At 34.5% G+C, this 19333-nt stretch overlaps 1 protein-coding gene across 1 annotated transcript in view; it reads left to right on the plus strand.

Moving 5' to 3' along the window:
* PKHD1L1 (PKHD1 like 1) overlaps positions 1-19333 on the plus strand; it is a 171545-nt gene that overhangs the window by 32314 nt on the left and 119898 nt on the right. Inside the window, exons 10-21 of the mRNA XM_063709440.1 lie at positions 204-274; positions 1809-1919; positions 4241-4330; positions 5858-6126; positions 7280-7371; positions 10333-10492; positions 10773-10908; positions 12107-12250; positions 13819-13976; positions 15634-15747; positions 18041-18190; positions 19202-19326. Coding sequence (XP_063565510.1) covers positions 204-274; positions 1809-1919; positions 4241-4330; positions 5858-6126; positions 7280-7371; positions 10333-10492; positions 10773-10908; positions 12107-12250; positions 13819-13976; positions 15634-15747; positions 18041-18190; positions 19202-19326 — 1620 coding nt within the window. The remainder of the gene's footprint in view (positions 1-203; positions 275-1808; positions 1920-4240; positions 4331-5857; positions 6127-7279; positions 7372-10332; positions 10493-10772; positions 10909-12106; positions 12251-13818; positions 13977-15633; positions 15748-18040; positions 18191-19201; positions 19327-19333) is intronic.

Genomic DNA, 19333 nt, shown 5'->3' on the forward strand with positions numbered 1-19333 from the left:
TTGAGATATAGTTTGCAATTCAGTAACAAATGTATACACATATGTCACCAACAACCAAATCAAAATAAAGAACATTCTTATCTTCTCCCAAAAGTTCCATCCTGCTCTTTTGCAGATTATGACATAATTTCTATCACTGAAGTTAAAAAAAAGTTCCTAAATTAAAGATCATTTAAAGCAGAAAATTTAATCTTTTTTAACAGGAGTTTTCCACAGAAAATGGCATATTTTGTTTCTTCTCTCAATAAAATTGCAATGTTTCAAACATATGCAGGTATGTGACTTTCACTCTTTTGCGGGGGCGGTGGGAAGGCAGTGTATAATTGATTTAATCAAACCAAAGACAATGAGTGTAAGGTGTATTATATTATTTGATGTACTGCTAGGAAAGGAAAAATGCCTAAGATGGGGAGTCTAACAGGAAGCTACAACATTAAGCAGGACCTCCCCCACAGCAGACAATATTCTTAGTTTAAGATTGATTGAAAAATAAACTCATTACACTAACACAGACAGCAGGGAAATTTGCATGTTTCAACTCTGGCTATTGGTAGAGGAAGGGAAAAAAATCTCCACTGTCAATCTTAACCAAAACCAGTATAGATGCCTCTCAATTTACGATGGGGTAACCCCATCATAAGTTGAAAATACTGTTACATTGAAAATGCATTTAATACACTGAATGTGTATTAGCTTAGCTTAGCTTTCCTTAAACGTGCTGAGAACACTCACATTTGCCTACAATTTGGCTAAATCATCTGACAACACAGTGCTCTGTAGAATACAGGTTGTTTACCCTCATCATTGCATGACTGACTGGGGGCTGCAGCTGGTTGTGCTGCTCAGCATCGGGAGAGAGTATTTACCGCATATCACTAGCCTGGGAAAAGATCAAAATTCAAAATTCTAAGTACTATATGGTTCCTACAAAATTCATTATTTTTGCATCATTGTAAAGTCAAAAAATGTAAAGTCTGACTTTGGTAACTTGGAGACCATTTAAGCTGTCTGAGATTTATGCTCTCAGTGTGGTCCAAAAGAATCCTCAAGATGATCATAATTTAATTTAAAGAGGTTTCAGGTTGATAGTATCCCTTGGAGAATATCAGAACCAACACAAATCATCCTGAAAAAATTGTACGTCATTCCCGGTCAGGAATAATGGAAAGATACGTTTAGATTTCAAAGATGTTAAAAAAGGTGGGTCTTGGAATCAATCAAATGTGATATATCTTGGCTTTTCCTAGAAGTTTATTTAGTGTGAAATTCATATGTAAGAATACATAGATATTTGATAGAGTTAATAAGGATAAATTTTAGTAAGAATCTGCCATATGTCATTTATTGGGCTATTTTACAATATACCTACAACTTATATATACAAAGCCACAAGAAGTTGAATCATAGTTAAATGTATTACTCTAAAAGAAAATTATAAGAGGTTGGTCCATAAACATAGGAAAGATTCATTCTTCAAGAGCGTATGGAAGAAGAGGTGGTTCTACCTGCCTTCCTGCTCAGCTCAGGTTTTCCTTACTTCTCTAATGCTCGCATTACCAATGTTCCTTTAATACCAGTCACCACTAAAGCCTGGTCCTCATGGAATGTAAGTCTCTGTCAATGCCATGTCTATTGTCCTTTTTGCAGGATTGCATCAGAGAAAGTAATGAAACACCTAATTCATGCAGTTGGTAATCTACTACCTGTGTTAGGCACTATGGCTAGGTAATTTGGAATTTTTAAAAAATCAGGCATTTGGGTTTATGTGTAATATTTATGATATTTTATTTAATGCGCTTTTCTCCCAGAGGTCACCATGATTTTCCCTTCACAAGGAAGCATTCGTGGTGGCACCACGCTGACAATAAGTGGGCGTTTCTTTGATCAGACAGATTTCCCCGTCAGAGTTCTAGTTGGAGGTATTTCTCATGGTTTTTGATATATTACCTTATTACCACAAATTCTGCCTGTTCTTTAATAATTTGTAATAATAATAATAGTCTTTTCTCAACTCATGCCTTCAATTGGAAGCTGAGTATTTTCACATAGTCATTTGGTTCTGGGGTTTGATGCTCTTTCCATTGCAATTTTCCAGCAAGGGTCACTCCCTGAAACCTCATGTGAATAGGACCTGAGCCCTAGGGTTGGCACCAACAGGCTTTGTGTAGCAGCATTGTAGCTGCCATCCATGAATTCCTCGCCACAGTTTAAGGACACACCTACCCTTAATTTAGAAGCTCTTAAATGCCTTTTTTGAATGGTCGTTATTTCTCAGCGAGTTAGCTAATTGTGAGGAAATTTAAAGTAATATTTTGGTTATTCTCCTCATACTCTTCTCATATACTGTGCCTCATCTGGACATCAGTAATCACTGAAGATATTGGCCTTGGAAAGAGCAGTAATTTCAATGAGTTATCTGTTTACAAATGCATGTAGGGCTTGGTTCTGTGGTTATGCTTCACTTTTATGTGTCCTGTCCAGATCTGTTCAGAGGTAGGGAGCTATGCAGCTCAAAAGAAGTGAATGTGATTGTGGGAATCTTCCCATTCAGCCATAATGACATCACGTCTATTGCTAGGCAGGGGACAGGATGCCTGCCCATGCAACAAGGCATATGCATTTCCACAGTCCTCTTGCTCAAGTACTTTCTACCTTTTACAGATTCTGCCCACAAGCCAGCCAAAATGTGATTTCAGAAAAAAGAGAAATGGATATTAAGCAACCTCATGTAATATTTATACAGTCTTCTTTCGTATCTGCATGAATCCTTGCTGGTCATTGGCATACATATTAAAACCTGGGCCATAAATATTTAAAATTTGTATAATGTATTAATCTGACCAGATTTTATGTTTTAAACATTAAAACCAGGGCCATAATGTACTTTTAATTTATATACTATGTTTTATAATCTGATCTTATGTTTATTTTGCATACGACTATCATACAGTTGATATGAAAAGAGAACATATTAGTTTTCTATCATCTTTCACTACCATTAATATGGCAACCAGATTCAAGATTTTGAATCCTCAATAATCTCTTGAAAACATGATGTTTATGTGTCTTTCCTTTGCTTCCAATAAAATGGGTGATTGGTTTAATATACTGTTCCTATTTGCTGTTTTCTGGTTCAAATTTCTTGCATCCATAAGACACTCAAAGTAGTGAAACGGCTGGGTGCAGTGGCTCATGCCTGTAATCCCAGCAGTTTGGGAGGCTGAGGCAGGAAGATTACTTGAGCCCAGGAGTTTGATACCTGACTAGGCAATGCAGGGAGATCTGTCTCTACAAAAAAAGAAAGAAAAAAAGAAAAAAAATTAGCTGGCATAGTGGCACATGCCCATAGTTCCAGCTACTTGAGAGGCTGAGATGGGAGGATTGCTTGAACCCAGGAGTTGGAGGCTATGGTGAGCTATGATCATGCCACTGCACTCCAGCCTGGGTGACAGAGCAAGACCCTGACTCAAAAAACACACAAACAATAAAATAGTGAAAAGTATTGTCAAAATTTAAATTTTCCAGGCTATCAAACAAAACTTGGCAAAAATATCTCTCTCCATTTCCCTTGTCCTCACATTTCATGGGCTGCAATTGCCATTTCAGTGAATACTTTCTGAGGGCTGACCATATGTGAGGCATTGTGAGGAACACATGGAGGTTTAAAACATAGACTCTTCTCCTAAGTCTAACTGTGCTTATGTAAAAGTTACAATAGCTATCTTTTAGGCTTTTTTCCTGTTTTGGTTTCAGTCTGTCTGTGAAAATGCCATTTAACAATTATTATCCCCCTTTTTCTTTCATTTGAAGAACTTGGACTAAGCCAGCACTTTTTTCTACCGAAGAGGTCTAGGGTCATCTACCTTTGCAAATTCTGAATCACATGGGTTTATTCAGCAACTTCTCTCCAAGGAACAAAATATAAGTTTTTACTTTGAATTCAGAAGTAATTTTTTGTGCAAAGACATAGTATTATCAAATTTTTTATCTCAGAAATTATGAAATTTTCTATCTCAGTCTTGTGATGTTCCACCAGAAAAAAATGTTGCTTTGTGGAAGTATGACAATTATTATTATGTGAAAAGCTTTAATAGAGAATATGTAAAGGAAATAAAGAGCCCTAATTTTGCCCCTTGTTTATGCAACTTTGTTTTAATTTCAAAAGTGCTTAAAGATACACTGATGTGATTTGCATTCTGAAGTTTCAGTAGTAACGGTTTTGTATCTTGCTTCTCTATAGGTGAACCTTGTGATATTTTGAATGTCACAGAAAATAGTATATGTTGCAAGACACCCCCTAAACCTCATATTCTCAAAACTGTATATCCAGGTAAGTTACCATAAGGGACAATGGCCATTTCTATATTTACATAAAAAGAATATATTAGTAAAAAAATTATTTAAACTTTTTAGAATTTAGAATTTGTAGTAAGAATTGTAAATTTCCTCCAAGTTTTAAAATTTACATTTTCTGGATTAGAAAATATTTCTATTAAAATAGCTGCCACAAAACTGTACTATGGAGAAAAACCCAGCCTAAATTATCAAGACACCCTACTGAAAATAGCACATCTCTACTGACAGAGTTTAATTATGCTTTTATTTCTAATTAAATTATGATAACTAAAACTTGGTATAGTCTACATAGAAATTTTTTAAATGCCTTTTTCTGATTAAAAAAAGATAAATAGGGGAAGTTAAATATTCACTTGTCTAGAATAATGTGGGAGTGAAAACAGGAGATGAGAGAAATGTTACTCTAAATTCTTTTCAGACTTACACCTTGTGGCTCAGTGAAATTGTTTTCCTATCTACACTAATATCATTGAAATGCTGTACATGTGTCTGCGTGTGGTGTGTATCTCATATCTTGTTCGCACAGTGAAAGTTGTTTATAATCGTGTCATTGTTTCACATTTGAAGCCAAATGAATCGTTTATGAACGTCTTAAATTTGTTTGGTTTGAATATTAGAAAAAAATGAACAGTTTAAGAAAATAATTTTGATAATTTATAATTGATGACTTTAAAGAAAATTGTGTATATCACTAGACACTGCTGCTGTGAAAGTTTGAAGTGCTCAAAGCTTGTCTTCAATCAAATTCAGCTGAAGAAGGGTAGCCATTATTTTCCACATACAGAAAAGCTTAAGGCTGCTAAAGGAAGAAATAAGCCTAATTGTTGTTGCAGTTGAAGGAAAAAAAAAAGAGAGATGGCTCCTTTCTGATTAGGAAAAAATTTAATCACAGGGTTTATTCTGGCAAGTATAGGTACAGTTCATTGAGAGTATCCTGTTTTTGATTCTGTCCAAGAAGGAGAAGAAATCCTAGAGTAGAAGTAATGTTTTTTTAAAAAAGTAAAACAAATATTGAGAGAAATCTGAAAGCCAACAATTTCTCTTCTCTGATTAATGGCTATGTAAGCCATTAATTTACTTTTGTTAGAATATTCAAGGCAAAGGTTTTGTAATAAAATGGCATGAATCTTGAAGTTTTGCAACATCAGTTATATCATAAGTAATAATTACTATATATTATCTTACATAAAGCACTTTTTAAATGCCAGCTGTTTTACATGTGTATTATACATAATCTCTATAGCACCCATGCAAATATTATTATTACTCCCATTTTACATATGTGGAAACTGAGGCTCAAATAAGTGAAGTAATAATGAACAAATTACAGACTGCCCTCTGGCTGTAGATTCGTGTAGGGGAATGTGTAATTGTTTTGTCTGCACACATACTAAAAATATGAATTGATATACAGAATCTATAACCAACACCCAAATAGAAAGCCATTGAGACATTGCATTATGATCCTGATGAAAGTCTTATTTTATTTCATTACACTTAGGAGGGAGAGGCCTGAAGCTTGAGGAGTGGAATAATAGCCGTCCAGTACGTTTGGAAGAGATACTGGAATACAATGAAAAAACGCCTGGGTACATGGGTGCCAGTTGGGTAGATTCAGCTTCCTATATTTGGCTCATGGAACAAGACACATTTGTTGCACGCTTTAGTGGATTTTTGGTGGCTCCAGATTCTGATGTTTATAGATTCTACATCAAAGGTGATGATCGTTATGCTATTTATTTTAGCCAGACTGGACTTCCAGAAGATAAGGTAGGGAAGCCTCAGAATACTATTTGATACTGTAAAAACATTATGGTGATATTTATATGTATCTTACTCTAAATCAAAACGAATGAACATATTAAAAATGTATGAGAAATGATGTCATGTGGTTTGGCTCTTGGCTATTATCCTGGATATGATACAAGATATAAGATGATAGAAAACCTATAGCCTACAAGAAAATTTCCCGTACCTGAAAATATTTCATTATTCTACATTAACTTGGTCATGAGATAAAATTCATCTCTCTATTTTTTATAAATAGAATTATACATTTAATTTCATATGTAGTTTTTCACTTATTAGTATTAAATACTAATTTTATTAAATAATTTATGTAATCACTATTTCTAATGACTAAGTAGTATTATTACTTGGGTTTACCAAACTTAGATAACGATCTCCCTACTGATAAGTTTTTATTTGCTTCTGGTGTTTTATGACCACAAATAATACTCTATTGAACATCTATGATCATTAAACTTTTCTGTATTTGGGGTTACTTTGTTAGGACAGTTTCACAAATATGAAACTAACAGATCAAATCAAAGTAACATTTTATGACTCGACTTATGTGGCAAGATTGCTTCCCAAACTGGTTGTGTAAGTTTAAATTGCTATCTGTAATTTATGAATTCTAATTTTTATCATAGTTTGTACTCCAAAGCATGTGTACTCCAAAAGTGGTATAATCATTCCTAATGGGAAGCCCAAAGTCCTCTCACTCTAGTGTGCAGAACCATTTAGCAATCTTTGGCAATCTAATTTGGATTAAATCTCTCAAAGTTCTCCACAGAGCAAAAGAATATTTTATTTGTCAATAACTACCTTTTTCCTGGTAAGTATCTTCTTAGTTTCCACTGCAGTTCTAATTATGGAAAAGCTATGATCTGCGTAGTATACTTGGTACAGTAGTGTTGATGTTAGTGAACGGTAGAAGGAATGAAGTGAACTTTGATAATTTAAAAAAAAAATTATATCATAGTAGATAACAGATCTTTAAAGAAAAATATAAAGTAGTTTTACATTTTTCTACTTATGAAATTTCTAAAACTGAAATAATAAATGATAAATAAATAAATGTTGAAAAGGTCTATTAATAAATTCTCCCTTTTCTCTGTCTCTGTCTCTCTCGGATTAGGTGAGGATTGCATATCATTCTGCTAATGCCAACAGTTATTTTTCCAGTCCAACACAAAGATCAGATGATATTCATCTGCAGAAAGGAAAAGAGTAAGGTTTTTTCCTGTCATTAAATTACTGTGTGATATTTATAAGCTTTAAGTTTATATTTTAAAATATTTTCAATTAATTTTTATTGGTGGAAGTGATATTAGTTTATTGGCTTAATTTATAATTGGTCATTCTCTATAATTTTATTCAAATGTGTTTCTTGATTTTCAAGAATACTGGCATTCAGCCAACCAGGGAAATTTGAAGTCTAGATTAACCCTGTTGCAAAATTACACTTTTGTGACATGTACTTGATCCTGTTCTTAGTTCTTTACTTGGACCTTTCAGTCAATCCACCCATCTAATTTCTCTGTTCCTGCAGCTGAGCTCTTCAGTGTTGCTAGGGAAAAATCACTAAGCCACATAGATTGTTGCCACTGTTAATATGTATTTGTTATTAACTGGTTTATTCCAGGCCCTGAGCCAGGTACTGGAAATTTAAGAATATTAAAATACACTGCCAGAACTGAAAGAGCATATCATTTAGTGTTGAAAGGTCAAGTCCAAGGAGCCAATGAGTGGGATTATCATCCAAATACCAGATAATCCCATTCAAAAAGCCATTCAGAATTCCTAGGAAACAGGAAGATAAAAGACATGATACATTGAAAATGGAGAAGGTGGTGAATGGAGTTACATGAAGAACATCAAAAAATGCATTTGTATCTGCTAGACTTTACTATATAACAAAGCACCTCAGACTGTAGCAACTTCAAACAACAAGTGTGTATTATTTTGCACAATTTTATAGTTGGCTGAGCTGTTCTTTTAGTCCTGGCTAGTTTATTTGGGGATTGGTAACCTAGAATGCCTCACTCACATGTCTAGAGCCTCAGCAGGCATGGTTGAGTCTTAGATATTTGGGGAATCCCATTGCACATGGTCTCTCATTGTCCAGGAGACTAGTCCCGGTTTGTCACATTGTGGATAGCTAATGCATACTGGGCTTAATACCTATGTGATGATGGGTTGATAGGTGCAGTAAAGAGGGGAGTCCTAATGCACACACACTCTGCAATGCTCTGTCTGTGTCATATTTGCTAACATCCCATTGCCCAAAGCAAGTGTCCAAGCCTAGACTCAAGGATGAAGAAATAGACTTTCCTTCTTAATGGGAGGAGTGCTTTTTTCTTTTAAGTTTACCACATCACCCTTTCAGATATTGAAGAAGTTATGCTCAGAGGCAGCATCATGAGGATCTTATGGAATTGGACAGGGAGGGTTGGGATCAATGGAACCTGGGAGCAAATTAATGTTCTCACACTCAATGTTCTTGCTGAGGTCTTAGTAATACTGACATGGGGAAAGAGTTTCATTCCTTTTTTATCCTCTTTCTTCTGCTTTCACTTCTTTAGACATTAAACATTTTCTTCTATAACCATGAAAACAACTGGGCCAGGTCAAGATAAATGGAGTTCTTGATTAATCCCTACTGCAATTAAGTGTCAGTACATTTTCAGACTTTGGCTTGGTTTTGGAAAATGAGTTCAGTCTACCAGCTTGGCAGGAGCACAGAGTTTGAATGAAAGCAACTCCTAATACATCTGCTGCCTGGTATCTGTTCTCCTGCAAAACCAGCTTGGAATTTACGTACTGTGCTTACAATGATGGCTATGAAATCTGAAATTTAGGCCACTCTAGCTGGTTTATTGTAAAGTGGCTCTTCAAGCCTTTCCAAAGGTAGCTCATATTGCTAGATCATTTTACTCAAATATTAAAAATATAGTTTCATCTAGTGCATATCTTTTTGGTCACCTTATTTTGTTTGGAATTCTCCCTCAGTTACTAGTTTAAAAAACTTTGAATCCTTAAAATTCCCTTAGCATTTGTTATTCATATGGATAACGGAATAATATCTATTTTATGAGAATTTTGTGAAGATTAAATATAATAATGTCTGCAAAGTGCTTAGTTTATTGTCTAGCACAAAGAAAGTACCCAATTAATAGTTTTAAGTACCCAATTAATAGTTTATTGGCTTAATTTATAATTGGTCATTCTCTATAATTTTATTCAAATGTGTTTCTTGATTTTCAAGAATACTGGCATTCAGCCAACCAGGGAATATATAATCCCCAAATATCAGTTCCATCGGGCGATGATCCAGAACCCTATCATTCTACACATATGAAACATGATAAATTTCCCTCGTTCAGACTCTTTCATGAACTGTGGATACTTATTCTTCCTATATAAGAATATATGTTGAGTGATGTGAGACAATTTAGGGAAGCTCCCAGCTGTCCTCTCCAAAGATGTGAGCAATGGTGACATTGCTAGAGATTTAGAGGAGAAGTAGTAGTTTTGCACTCTCTTGTTAACAGCTGCTCAGTGAAGGCATTACCTTGGGTACACAGTAGGATGAGAGGCAGGAGACATCAAGAATCAGGAATTCAAAATATAAAGTGAAAATCCCATCCAGCTAATTGGAGGATCATAGTAAATCTGACCGGTAAAAGTTTCCTGAGGCAATGTTTTATTCCCCAAGTTACAAATGGAGCCAAATTTAAGGAACGTGAAAGTAGGAACTTTTATTCCTGACAAATATAACTACTCAGACGTAAAATATATGCTATGTCTAAGCCTGCCATTTTCTTGAACACATTAAAATATTTAACCTCTGCATGTTGTCTGTGTTATATACCAGGGACAGGGTTATTTTTCAGGATCTTGAGTATAAGAAATAGTATTGTCTTCTATAAATATTTATTGACTAAGCTGAATGAATTGGTTATGAATGAGAACAACTTTCTACTAATGCAGATATCTTACAGAATTCATTTTATTTTGGAAAAATGCTATGAAAATTTTAACATTTGAATATTTAAAATATGAGATACTACAATATAAGTCATTTAACAGGCAGGCTTTTAAGATAATGTTAATATTTTATTCATTAAAATAATTTCATGGCAAGTGTTCTGGAAAAAAGTTATATTCATTAGTTACTCTATTTTCCAGATACTATATTGAAATCTTGCTGCAGGAGTATAGATTAAGTGCATTTGTTGATGTTGGACTGTACCAGTATCGAAATGTTTATACTGAACAACAAACAGGAGATGCAGTGAATGAAGAACAAGTTATCAAATCCCAGTCGACAATCATCCAGGAAGTACAGGTTTGCTGTGATTGTCGTTCCACTTATAGAAAGTAAATGTTCGAAGGCAGGATCTCAATTTGATTATTAATTTTCCTGGTAAGATACTGTTTTAGGTGAAAGCAGTCATGGACAATTATTGAATTATGACTTTGAGTATTTGTACGATAAGCCAAAAAGGCTGTTACTTGTCATTTGTAGTGAAATAGAGCAATAAAGTGGCATTGAACAGCTGAATTGTGATGCTTTTAAGATATATATATTTTTCATATATTAAAAATGTTTTTTAATTGGAAAATAGGTTATAACATTGGAAAACTGGGAAACAACTAATGCAATTAATGAAGTTCAGAAGATCAAGGTAACCAGCCCATGTGTGGAAGCTAATTCATGTTCACTTTACCAATATAGATTAATCTATAATATGGAAAAAACTGGTAAGTTATAAATAATAAGGGAGATACTGTTTCTGTTCATGTATAGATGTAGCCATAAAGTATTCACTGTAGTCAAATTATACTGTCTGGAAAATATAGTTTTGATGATATGCTAGACAAAGAAGCAGAAAAATATATTATGGAAAAAAGCCTTCAGACTGGGATAGAAAATGACATCCATACAAATAACTTTGAGGCATATACCATCATTTTCTAATAATAATGATAAATATATATCTAAATGCACATGGAATTTATATATTTGTTACGCATAGGTGTAAGTTAAGAAAATAGGAATTGTGAATAGTCAACCCAAATGCCCATCAATGATAGACTGGATAAAGAAAATGTGGTACACCATAGAATACTATGCAGCCATAAAAAGGGACGAGATCATGTCCTTTTCAGGGACATGGATGGAGCTTAAAGCCATTTCCTCAGCAAACTAACCCAGGAACAGGAAACCAAACACTGCATGTTCTCACTTATAAGTGGGAGCTGAACAATGAGAACACATGGACACGGGGAGGGGAACAACACACACGGGCCTTTTGAGGGGTGGGGTCGGTGCGGGGAGGGCATTAGGTTAGGAAAAATAGCTAATGCATACTGGGCTTAATACCTAGGTGATGATGGGTTGATAGGTGCAGCAAACCACCATGACATATGTTTACCTATGTAACAAACCTGCACATCCTGCACATGTACCCCAGAACTTAAAATAAAAATAAAAAATTTAAAAGGAATTAAATTCATCATTGCACAGAAGTAAACATGTCTTTCAATTTTTTAAATTAAATGATAGGCCTACGGAACACCAATTTATCAGCTAATAAACAACATTGCATTTCTATATTTTACAATACATCCTAAAATACAACTTTTGCTACTACTGTTAATTGTTTTAACCAGTAAATATTGATGATTGCTTATTCTTTGCCAAATCCAATGATTATTACTGTGGGAATATTAAAACAATAAAATATCAGACCTGTCCTCAAAGAGATCACAAATTAATTAAATAGTCAATATTACTGAACTTGAATCAGTTTCAAAATACAATTTCTCTAAGTGGTAACTTACATGGTACAGAGTATAGGTGCTTTAAAAATGTAAATACAAGACATCAGTGTTGGCTGCAGCAGCTCAGAAAGATTTCAACTTTTCTGTTTGTTTGTTTGTTTTAATCCAATCAAAGTCTTCCTATCTGCTGATGCTTCTGAATTCATACTGCAATCAGCCTTGAATGACCTCTGGTCTATAAAACCGGACACAGTTCAAGTAATAAGAACACAGAATCCCCAGAGCTATGTCTACATGGTAACATTCATATCAACTAGAGGTAAGCATGTATTTAATTTTGTACTTCTGTAGGAAACAAATGTATATCCTGTGCCACTCTAAAAGTTCCATAAGATGACAGAGAAAAAGACTTGGTTAATCTTAGGAGAAGCAGAAATTAAATGGTTTTTTCTACGATAATTTAAATTTTAGTTGTATTTCAAGGAATGTACAACTCCAATGCATGAGAAATGCACTATACATACTACAAATGCATTTTCCATATAATAGCCTACTTTATAAATTAGTAAAAACTAGTGAAAATATTCATTCTGAAAATAAAATTTAGGCAAATCACTATTGTCCGGGAGACACTCATCTGGTCAAATCTTGCCTACTGAAAGGATTCTGTGGTCAAAATCACATGGGAGACACTGTATACCATGGGTCTTCCTTGAAGATTGGCAGAGCTCATTGGAATATTAAAATCCCTGAGGAGTCCTGCAGTATTAAAAAAGAAAGGAAAAAGAAAAAAATCAATTTACCTGTGTTCAATGCAAACGTATTTTATATCTCCATCTTTTTTCAAGTAATAGCTATTAACCTCCTATTAATGTTTTACACAAAACACTTTTGGAAATATTGACATAGACATTCTGCCTTCAAGTCAGACTTCGCAACTAGTTTGGCTATTTGGTATATTTAGCTCAGAAAGTAGGTCCCTGAATGTGTGTGTGTTTACTTTTCTTTGGGCAATCATTGTTTTTCAATGTGTAAGTAAAATGTTACTTCAATATTTATGTCTCACTTTATGAAATTGTTTATTTGATTGTTGAGTGGAGGATAAAGAATTTGATTTTACATGAATTTAAGTTTTAAAAAGTGTACAAAATTAGATTGTCAAAATACTCATGAATAAACATATGGATATCCTTTTTGATGTATTTTTATACATCAGAGAGAAATTTTAAGGCTTCAGCAGAAACCTTAAGAAATATGGTGCCCAAATCCTAACTGGGCAAATTTTAAGACTTTACCCAACAAAAAGGGTCAAAAAGATCAATGAGATTCCACTGGTAGAGCATCCTTTCAAAGAAGAGAGACATTTGAGGACAGGCCTTATTCCTCTCAAAGTGGCAAAGCCAATGATTATCATACTAAGTGGCATGGTATGAACAAACCTCACAGATCAGAGATTGTTTCCTGGAATTCAGCTTTGTGCCCTATTCATGTCTAAAGAAAATAGCAATATTCCAGATGAGCATTTGCACTAAAATAATGGTACTAGCACAAAACTAAAAGAATTTTTGGAATATCCTACTACTCATTGATCTTTATTCATGGTCCCAATACATCTGTCTATCTTACAATACTTCCTTTTAAGCCATAGAAACAGCACCTTAAATATATAGCACTTTGTCTGTTTTGCTATTTATGCTATGGATAAATCTGCTCAAATTTAAGGATCTACATCATCCCCATTCTTCCTTCTTTTCTGATAATGGAGCACCAAATGAAACCAATTTGGCTACATTTGAGTGTCTATTAAATATATATAAAATATATAGTTTTATATATAGGCATTTTATTAGTTGACTTCTACAAATTCTGTTTGTCACTTAATTTCAGGAGACTTTGATCTGCTTGGTTATGAAGTAGTTGAAGGGAATAATGTCACACTGGATATTACAGAACAAACCAAAGGAAAACCCAACTTGGAGACATTCACACTGAATTGGGATGGGATCGCTTCTAAGCCGCTCACTCTATGGTCATCAGAGGCTGAAGTATGGTGTAGGAATGTTTCTACCACGCATTTTCCCTGCACCCTCTCACATCATTCATGGGCCATTTGTAGACAGCTGGGAAAGAGACATTACTTCAAAAAAAATCACTGCAAATTATTTATCACCTGATCAACTCACCACAATTTATATACTGTGATACTTTTATCTGAAAGGAGACTAAGAGTCAACCTAGTGCAGCCACCTCTTTTTCCAGACAAGGCATATCTCAAAGGTTCCAAAGCCTTGCCCTGCCTAAGTGTAGAAGCTTTGAGTCCCTCTATGCACACTGGAGTTGTTCTTCACTCAACATCCAATTTGTTATCCTGTAAAATCAGAAATTCCTTGAGAGATGTAGTGCAATAAAAGCTTAGCTATAAAGTATTGGTTAGTTTAAATATCCTATTATTTTATTGATGTATTTTTATACATCAGAGAGAAATTTTAAGGCTTCAGCAGAGACCTTAAGAAATATGGTACCCAAATCCTAACTCAGCAAATTTTAAGACTTTACCCAACAAAAAGGGTCAAAAAGATCAATGAGATTCCACTAGTGGAGCATCCTTTCAAAGAGGAGAGACGTTTAAACAGAACACCATTTAAATGTCAACCTTTTATAAAGAACACTTTAAGGAGGAGTAATACATTCTTCCATTTGGTGTGATAGGTTGGAGCCTACCCGTAGTGAGGAGAGAAGGGAGGAAATATTGCAAAGACAAGAGAAGGAAAGGGAAGTTCTTAGGTCTGTGCCAACAGGGCCTAATGTATCTCCATAGTGGGCAGCCATTCATAAAGAAAGAATGCTTGTGAGTTACAACATTTTGACAACTATCTGGACAATGAATTTAAGTTAATATCTGTTTGCGGATTAAAGAGTATATATTGTCTCAAGCCCTTAATTCTAAGCGACAATTATTTCTGTGCTTTGCTGGAGAAAATGATATGGAAATTTTAGGAGACTTGTGAATATGTACTAATTTCTGCATAATCTGCAATAATTTATTATTTTTTGAATAATTATAAATACAAGCTTACAGTATATGCATGTAATCTTTTTTTTTTTCAAGATGGAGTCTCACTCTGTCACCAGGCTGGAATGCAGTGGTGTGATCTCCACTCACTGCAACCCTCCACCTCCTGGGTTCAAGCGATTCTCCTGCCTCAGCCTCCTGAGTAGCTGGGACTATAGGCGCGTGCCACATGCCCAGCTAATTTTTATATTTTTAAAAGAGACAGAGTTTCACCATGTTGGCCAGAATCCATTGGCGTGTGTAGTTTTTTTTTCCAGTTAATTTTGAGTTATTTGGAAAAAGTACTTATTTGGAATCTATCTAATTGGGTACTAATTAATTTAGGTTTGCTTCATTGCTCTCTTTAAAAAGGTACTAAACAAATATGTCTGCCTTATAACTAAGTATGCTATTATTAGCCAATTGTATGTAACTATTGTTATTCTGGAATAAAAGTCTTGAAAACTCATTAGACACTAAAATTATCACACTAACTTAAAATTATTTAGAAAATTAACTCATAATCATGACTAAAATATGGGAATTATGAAAATGTCCTATTAAAACTAATTAGTAGAATCAGTAGTAGGATTACGAGTGTTCTAACTTTTCATGAAAAGAAGTTACTAATGTTTATATTGTTAATTTAGTTTCAGGGAGCAGTGGAAGAAATGGTTAGCACTAAGTGTCCACCACAAATTGCAAATTTTGAAGAAGGATTTGTTGTGAAATACTTCAGAGACTATGAAACTGATTTTAATCTGGTATGAAATATTTAATGAACTGTGAAACTGACCTAATAAGAATTTATATAATGGTTTGAAATTTTATAATTTCTCTTCTGAAGTAGCATTAACAACTTTGTTATTCACAGTCAAATTGCAAAAATGACTTTGTTATACATTTATTGTAAGGGCTGTTGGTAGGTGATATTGGTACTGCCTTCTATGATTCGTTTGTTAAAAAATTTTTACTACTCATGAATTTTCTTGCTAGAAAGTAGGAAAGCTGATCAAAGGCAAGATTTGCAGTGTTTTTGTTTATTTTGTGTATAGGCCATTGTTGCGTTGCTATAAAGAAATACCTAAGACTGGGTAATTTAGAAAGAAAAGAGGTTTAATTGGCTGACAGTTCTGTAGGCTGTACAGGAAGCATGATGCTGGCATCTGCTCGACATCTTGGAAGGCCTTGGGAAACTCTCAATCATGGTGAAGGCAAAGGGGGGAACAGGCACGTCACTTGGCTTGGTGAAGAGCAAGAGAAGTGAGTGGGGCGGTGAAACACACTTTTAAACAACCAGACCTTGTGAAAACTCACTCACTATCATGAGAACAGCACCGATGGGATGGTGCTAAGCCATTCATGAGAAATCCACCCCCGTGATCAAATCACCTACCAACAGGCTCTACCTCAAACTTTGGGGATTACAATTCAACATGCACTTTGGTGGGGACACAGATCCAAAATCATGTCATTTTGTTGGTATTTTCTTCTTTCTTTTCTTTCTTTCTTTCTTTCTTTCTTTTTTTTTTTTTTTTTTTTTTTGAGACGGAGTCTCACTCTGTCTCCAGGCTGGAGTGCAGTGGCACGATCTCGGCTCACTGCAACCTCTACCTCCCAAGTTCAAGCAATTTTCCTGCCTCAGTCTCCCGAGTAGCTTGGACTACAGGCTTGCGCCACCATGCCCGGCTAATTTTTGTATTTTTAGTAGAGACGGGGTTTCACAATGTTGGCCAGGATGGTCTCGATCTCTTGACCTCGTGATCCGCACGTCTTGGCCTCCCAAAGTGCTGGGATTACAGACGTGAACCACCGCACCCGGCCTTGGTTTTTGTTTTTTTAGCTTGGATGCACAGTATATCCTTTCTCCTCATTGACTTCAGAGATTGTAATTTATGGTGGGGCATTATATGTTTTTATGTATTATGTAGTTTTATATAATTGCTTCTTGACATAACACTCTGGTTAATTAGTACATGGCCCAGTCATTATTTATTTCTTAATGAGATATTTTCTTTAATATAAAGGAAGAAAATTGAATATGTGCTTTCTAATTCTCATTTTCAAGACTTCAGGAAGCCAGCTATTTGCTATTTCCAAGTGAAAAACTATAAGAATAAAAAATGTATACTCTAGTTATTTAATTCAGATTAATACCCTGGATATGAATAGAAATCCTTAAAAATATCTCTCATGATACTTTTCATGAGCAGATTACTAAGAAAAAAACTTTCCATTTAATAGATGAACTTTTCAACTTCATTTAATAAGCATATGTGTATTTATGTTCTATTTTGAACGTAGTACTAGCAGCCATGAGGGTGGTACATGTAATTTACCTCCTACTCCTTTCCTACTTCATTTCTCATCACCACCCTCACATGCATTTCCATGCTGCACCTAACCTTACAGTTTGCATTCCCAGCACCATGCTCTCTCACACCTCTGCTTTTTTGCACACATTTTGGCCTGTCTCTGAAGCCCCTACTTTCTTTTTACCATTTGCACAGTGCCTTTGACACCTCTTTTCCATTCCAACAACTGCTATTTATCTTTAAAGATTTAACTCATTTGTCACTTCCCCTGAGTCGTCTTTCTTGATGCTTTTATGTGAGTTAGATGCCTCCCTTGAGCCTTAGTACGATAATCATTGGCTTCTTTGTCTTAGACGGGGGGCCTCTATCTACAGGGGGATAGGGTTCTTCACCACTTGAATCCTGAAGATTAAACAGCAAACACGCAAACAAGCAGAAACCTGACACACAGTAAACACTGCATAAACACTCATGGAGAGAATGAATAAATACCCGTAAAGAGCTCATAAAGTAAGGAAAAAAATCAAACTTGGGAACTAGTCAAATACTGGTATAAAGGATTATATAATTATGGATCCGAATGAGAGCTTTAGATTTCAGACAAGGAAGAAAACATCTAAAGTTAAAGTAATCAGGGAAACAATGGGATCTGGGTTGAACCTTGAGTGGTTTGGGTGCATACGTTGGGGGAAAACCAGAACAATAAATCATGTTTTCATTTGAAATATTATTGTTTCGGTAGGAACATATTAACAGAGGGCAGAAGACAGCTGAAACCGATGCTTACTGTGGTCGTTATTCCCTGAAAAACCCAGCTGTTCTTTTTGACTCAGCAGATGTTAAACCAAACAGACGACCATATGGAGATATTTTATTGTTTCCTTATAATCAGGTAAGCTCAACAAAATGATATGCTAATTGAATCTGGAAAATACCTTGGTAATAAAATTTCATGAAATTTTAAGACAAGGAAAAATATTTGCCATATAAATAGTATGTCATATTGTAACAGGCACTAAAGTGTACATTCTGGGTGCTTGTGGTTTCCTCTTCTGAGGATTCTCAAAATAATAGATATATTCTATCTATCTATCTATATATATATAGCACCATATATCATGTATTATATTTCTCTTTTAATTTCAGAAAAAATATTTGCACACAAGTTTAAATACTAAAATAATTAAAAATGTATAAGCTTCTTCATTTTTCTTCATTAATTAAGAAGAAAGAAAAATGGCTAGCCATCATAGGATGATCTTGGGTATCCAGTCAGGGAGAAGTGAAACAAAATTAGGAGCAGAGGAGATGGCAGTTTTAGTGAGGGTATTTAACACTGTTAATCATAGATTCACCCTTTCTCTTATTTTAAAACTCTCAAATTGTGGCACCTATCCTAAAATTCAAAGTTCTTAATATATTTGGCATGCTTAAGGACTTGGGGACCATTAAAATTGGTATTTAATTACTATTTTACAGTGACATTCATCTCTCTCTCTAAATGTTCAGTGATATTTACATCCCATTTAATCTGCCTGAATGTTTACCTCTCTTCTTTTCTATGTGCATTGGACTTTTACATTTACTGAGTAGCTTAGAGTTAGTACATAACTCATCTCTACAGAGAGTGAATTGTTTTCAGTTTTAAAGGAAACTATACCTAAAAAGAAATAGAGAATTATAATTAATTGTAAGGTCACCTCAACGTCACTTTGTCTGTAAAATCTTTCGCAATTCTTCTGCATATAACTGGCTGAAATTAATCATTTATTTCTCTGTGTTCTGGTACATTTTATGTAGAAAATGCTCAATAAATATTTATTGACTTTGAATTTATTTGAATTGTTATGAAACAATGTAATGGCAATATATTGTTACCAATGTTTTTCATATTTTTATGTAGTTATGTTTAGCATACAAAGGATTCCTGGCAAATTATATTGGTCTAAAATTCCAGTACCAAGACAATAACAAGATTACTAGAAGCACTGATACACAGTTTACATACAACTTTGCTTATGGAAACAAGTAAGTT

Source organism: Gorilla gorilla, chromosome 7, assembly GCF_029281585.2.
Source record: "Gorilla gorilla gorilla isolate KB3781 chromosome 7, NHGRI_mGorGor1-v2.1_pri, whole genome shotgun sequence".
Lineage (NCBI taxonomy): Eukaryota > Metazoa > Chordata > Mammalia > Primates > Hominidae > Gorilla > Gorilla gorilla.